Source organism: Aplysia californica, unplaced genomic scaffold, assembly GCF_000002075.1.
Source record: "Aplysia californica isolate F4 #8 unplaced genomic scaffold, AplCal3.0 scaffold00302, whole genome shotgun sequence".
Classification (NCBI taxonomy): domain Eukaryota; kingdom Metazoa; phylum Mollusca; class Gastropoda; order Aplysiida; family Aplysiidae; genus Aplysia; species Aplysia californica.
In genome coordinates this window covers 795,759-801,677 of record NW_004797572.1, presented here as the reverse complement: position 1 = coordinate 801,677, position 5,919 = coordinate 795,759, and the positions used below count along the sequence as shown (strand labels likewise).

The 5,919-nt window shown below is 40.4% G+C and overlaps 1 protein-coding gene across 1 annotated transcript in view; it reads right to left on the bottom strand.

Moving 5' to 3' along the window:
* LOC101850014 overlaps positions 1-4,519 on the bottom strand; it is a gene marked incomplete at its 3' end in the record, with an annotated part of 14,238 nt that extends 9,719 nt beyond the window's left edge. The window contains 3 exon segments of the mRNA XM_013084569.2: positions 64-324; positions 985-1,056; positions 4,440-4,519. Of these exon segments, the coding sequence (XP_012940023.1) occupies positions 64-324; positions 985-1,039 (316 nt within the window).
* Positions 4,520-5,919: the final 1,400 nt, after the last annotated feature.

The window sequence follows — 5,919 nt, the reverse complement described above, 5'->3', positions numbered from 1 at the left end:
CGCGCGCTCATATGACCTTAGCAGTTGCGAGCGCCGTAAAACCTTATACTACTACTACTAAACCCGCGGTAGATGTGAAGGTCACATTAGCCAAAGACAGCCCAGAAGCATAGCCCTGGAGCGTTGCCGTGAAGTCAGTCTTCAAAAGTCTGGAGAGTACTGACCGCCTGTTGGGGTCCGGGTTGTTGCAGGATGGTTCCTCGCGACTAACACCAGCTGGGCATCTTGTGACGTAACCGGATCCGTACCAGAACATGCTCGTATTTGTCAGGAGGCTCTTGAAGTCTGTCAAGCATTTCGCCTCGTCGTCATAGCATGCAGCATCTTGTCCGAGAAAAGAATAAGAAGGATAATTTGGAGCATTAGAACGCACTCGTATTACTCACAAGAGTGGAACTACACGAACGAACAACTTTTTCCCCCAAAAAATAATTAAAAGGGAAAAAAAAATCCAGGGAAAGCCAAAAAAAAAAAAGAAGAAAAGCACAAAAGGCGGGAAAATGCTGCACTTACAATAACAGTAACAGCAACAACAGCAGCTACACCTCCATCAACCAGAACTAAAACAACGACAACGACAACAACGACAACAATAATAGCAACAATTACAACAACAACAACAACAACAACAGAAACAACAACAACAACAACAACAACAACAGAAACAACAACAACAACAACAACAACAACAGAAACAACAACAACAGAAACAACGATAACTACTGCAACAGCAACAGCAGCAACAGCAGCAACAGCAGCAACGGCAACCTCTCTCTTCGAATATCTCTGCACTCACTACCGCCACCACACCCCTAATCTCCCCCCTCGCCCGTCTCTCTGTCTCTCTGTCTCTGTCTCTCTGTCTCTCTCTGTCTGTCTGTCTGTCTGTCTGTCTCTCTCTCTCTCTCTCTCTCTCTCTCTCTCTCTCTCTCTCTCTCTCTCTAATGATTCAAAGCCTATAGTCTAGGTATAGTAACCACCTACCTGCTGTCTGTGTAATAAACAACAGAATACTCAGAACTACAAGTGTTGACCTCATTGTAACAGTGCCTTGATCTGGGAATACAATTTTAAAAAATAACAGTATTTGTTTACGTTTGTATATATTCAAATTGGTGTAATTTCATAAATGTCTAACCTGCTTTTTAAATAATCCAAAAATGCATTCGTTCTCTAACTATCTATTCGTGTATTCATTTATTATTCTTTCTCTGTCTGTGCGAGATGTAAAGAAATGGGCAGTGGTAAAGAGACTGAAAATACGAAGAAAAGTATCGTATTTTTGATGATGTATTTCTTATCAAGTGTTCTGACGATCTGTTTATCTTTGTATATCATTTCATTCATTATTTATTGATGTATTCATTTATGCATTTATTTTTGTTAATGTGAGTTGAAGAAGAGACTGACAATAATAGGAGGAAAAGAAAAATAGTCATATATCGTTATTCATCTATTGGTGTAGTTTTATATAAACTATTGACGAGTTTATTTATTGTATTCGCAACTCATTAATAATTCATGTATTTATTTATCATGCACCTATTTTGTCAGTGTGAGTTGTGAAAGAGGCAGTAGTGAGATAGAGAGTTATAGAATGGATATTGGGAGCTGTATTTGGTGCGTCTGGGGTAAGGAAGGATCAGTAATTTGTAATGGACAGTCATTCTTGTCCAATCTTGAAGGAGATAACCCGGGAAAAAACCAGTGATTCATTCAAATGTCAGCTGAAGTCGTTTCTGCTTTTATACATGTATCAATAAGATGAATATTTGGAGTAATTTTTAGTCAGAACACAATGTTTTATGCTACTGTTGTACGTTGTACTGTATTGTAAAGCGCCCAGAGCCTGTGTACTTCAATTGGGGTTGAGTGCTATATAAATTTCATTTATTATTATTATTATTAACAGTGTTTTGAAGATGACCACAGCTTAATACACCAAGACCAGGACGGTCTCCAATAGCATACCACCAAACTGAATAAACTATGAGAGAAATGTGAAATGGAAATTAGCACAACTGAGACAGAAAGAAGTAATGAAAATTTCCAAGTTAACAATACACAGTTGAAACTAGTTCAAGGATTATCATATTACTTTAGAAGCATATTCACACAAAACGGGCAAATGGGAAGAGACATGTTAACCCTATCCATACGCCCTGGGGTCATTTTGTACCCCCGGGGTTGTATTCTTCATATTTTAGAATACTACTTCTTATGCAAAGATCTCTTTGAAAATTTCAGTATTTCTCAAAAAATCATTTTGACAGACCGCTATGCAAAGCGTACGGATCGGATTCTCGAGTAAATTTCTTCTTTGAAAGTGGTGGCACAGAGTCCCCCGCGTCGTTTGGATACGATAGTAAAATACGACGTGCGGATACATTTAAGCGGGAAAACAAAAGACAAATACAGTCTCCTATCAACTGGCACCCCTCCTCTACAATCAAAACATCTCAATAGAGACAAAGAAACAGCTCATCATATAAATGTTATACCAACTCTCAACTACCAGTGCCAAATTTGTATCTGCAGCTAAGTATAGCAAAGCAAAATCACGGTATGTGAAATGAAATGTCTCAGAAAGACCCTAAGCAAGACGAGGAGAGACAAATTAACCCTATCCGTACGTTGTGTTTTACTATCGTATCCATACGACGTCGGGAACTCTGTGCCACTACTTCCAATAAAGAGGAAATTTACTCGTTAGTCCGAGCCGTACGCTTTGCTTAGCAGTCTGTCAAAATCTCTTTTTAGAGAAATATTGAAAGTTTCAAAGAGATCTTCGTACTAGATCTAGAAGTATTCTAAAAAGTGAAGAATACAACCTCGGGGATACAAAATGACCCCAGGGCGTACGGACAGGGTTAAGAAAAAAGACACCGGGCAACAAGTAGTCACCAGATGAAGCAAGCAGTACACCAAAATACAACGTATAAAATAATTTGGACACCTTATGACAATGGGGGGGCCATGTGATAACAGTCAGCTTCAAAAGCCTACAACATGAGATTCAATCAATGGATCCAAAAACAAGACGACGACCAATTTAAAAAAAATGCTCTGACAGGCCTAAGAGCCCCTCCAAAGGAACAACGTGATGATCCAAAACGCAACACACCAGGCCCATGCCTGACAACTGCACCTTTCCTCGACACCTTACGGTACAAGACGACAGAACAAGTAAGTAAAACATGGGTTTGGGGTACTATTAGCCATATGAGCTCTGTCAGGAAACAATGGCTTTCCTTTAAGTAAGAAAAAGTGCCATCTTACGCCAGGGAATGCCCGTTGGGCCTCCTGATGTCCCAACATCACGAACAGTCATTGTCTGTGCTGTGCGCTTTTAACGTAACTTGCAGTAAAAAAGAATTTGCAGAGAATTCAAATACTTGAGCAGCATTTTTCACAGAAAATGGAAAATTGGATCGAGAAATAGAGACTAGATGCCAGAGAGCCAACGAAGTCAGCTATCAACTCGGCCCTTTCCTGAAACATCCCAATATCCCCATGAGCACCAAGGCGAAGTTCCTCAACGCCATTTTCCTTCCAACGCTCACATATCAGTGCCAGACATGGTCCCTAACAAAAGCCCTAGAGAGGAAACTGGTCACATGCGAGATCATGAAATGCTTAAGAAGAGCGGTCAACAAAACAAGAAGAGACAAAATTAAAAATGAAGTCATAAGGGACACCGTAGGAGCAACACCAGTCCTACCACACATTGAAAAACTAAAGGTCAAGTGGTTCGGACACCTCACGCGGATGCCCTCAAACCATCCAGCTCTGAGAGCATACAACTTTAAATATTCTGGATGGAGAGCCAGAGGAAGGCCAAGGCGACGATGGAGTGAATCTGTGGCAGACACCCTCAGAGCTCACGGAATGAATGTCCCTCCTACAGGCCACTCGCCTTGCTGCAGATAGACGCCTGTGTCTGCCCGCGACACCCCCCGGTACAAGCAGAAGAAAAAGGTAAAAGTAAAGTAAGCAGTAAAAAATCACCAAAAAAAACAGAACAGAAGTAGCAACGGTTCAAGTGTTGGAAAAGGCAAAACTGAAGTAAGAATGACAATAGTGCACAGCAGATAAGGCAGTAGCGGTAGCATAAGTAAAAGTGGGCTTAGTAGTAGTAGTAGTAGTAGTAGTAGTAGTAGCAGTAGTAGTAGTAGTAGTAGTAGTAGTAGTAGTAGTAGTAGTAGTAGTAGTAGTAGTAGTAGTAGTAGTAGTAGTAGGAGGAGGAGGAGGAGGAGGAGGAGGAGGAGGAGGAGGAGGGGCTGTCCCAGCAGTCGTTGCAGCATCTGGAACAACAGGAATAGAGAGGAAAGAAGAAGAAAGTTAAAAAGATTTTTTTAAAGAACATACTAGTAGTCATTAAAAAAAACTTTTAAAAAATCAAAAATCAGAAAGAATACAAGCAGAAATTATTATCTCACCTTAACTAGATCTAGATTCTACCTCCAATACCCAAATACAGAACTCTAGTGAGAACTCTGACAAGACAAGTTCAAGCGCACCCTTTTATGCAACCTCGCGTTAGGTAAAAGGTCCGCTTTCTCGCTGCAGAGGAAGAATGCTGCGTCACAATAACGTGGTTTGAGCTCACAATACGTCAGGGTCAGTCACGAGCTCTTATATATGGTCGTGCGTTCTTGGATTTTTTTTACTCTACTTTATAACGTTTCTATCAAAGTGCAGTGCGATGAACAATACGTTTGGATAGATATATGTATACAGAAAGGTGTCGAACTCGAAAAAGAAGACACTTTCAGTTAATTGTGATCCCCGATTTTCTCTCTCTCTCTCTCTGTCTCTGTGTCTCTGTGTTCCTCTCTCTCTCTCTCTCTCTCTCTCTCTCTCTCTCTCTCTCTCTCTCTCTCTCTCTCTCTCTCTCTCTCTCTCTCTCTCTCTCTCTTCCTCCCTCCCTCCCCCCCCCTCTCTCTCTCTATCTCTGTCTCTCCAGTTTCAGGCTAATAACTAATAACATTATGTTGGCAAAGACGGCATAAAACAGAAGTATTCTTAAAATAAAACGAAAAGACTGAAAGACGCGATTTTTGCTGCTTTTCGAACATTGCCAAGGAACTCAAGCCTCTCATATAACTGGGTAAATCATTACATATCAGAGATTCATGATATGGAAGAATACGCTGTCCATAAAATTTGTAGTTCGTGAATGATTTGAGCAAAGTTGTTATTTCGTTACACATACCGAACCAGACTTCTTGCTGGTACATACATGTACCTTACATCTGTCACTTTAAATAAAAATCTAAAAACGAAACTAGCCTACAGTTTTGCTGTCTGATCACTCCTCATCCTGTTTTGAAAAACCGAGGCCTATGTAAGAAAACCCCGAGGCCTACTGTAAGAAAAACTGAGGCCTATAAACCTCTCTTTAGATCTAGATCCTGAAAAAAATCTACGGTCTCCATAGCTTAACAAACACATATTATCGTCGTTCATTTGTTCAAATGTTCGAAATCCAGAAAGCAACATGTTTCAAGAGGGAGGGAAAATTGCTTCGTTCTTTTCAAAATTGAACCCACATTAGGCCTATATATCTTTTATTAGGCTACCTTTTTTTTCCAGCATTTTGAATTTGATTTTCGTCTAAATATTTCTTGCGTACGTAAAACCGACACAATTTAAAAAGCTGGGGGGGGGGGGGGGTGAGTCAAAATTTGGGGCTTAGTACAACTGGCCGACGATATTCGCCTGTCAAGTTGAAGGGCTGGAGTTCAATCCCCGACCAGTGTTGTTTGGGGGAGGTTTGGGTTTTTTTTAGGGGGGTTTTGTGAGGGTGGGGGGTTTTCCTCATGTTTTCTAAAAATTACAAGATGCTTAAAATCAGAATGAAATATAGATCAAAAGACAGAGGAGAAAAAAGATTTAAAAACTGCCTATAACATGATG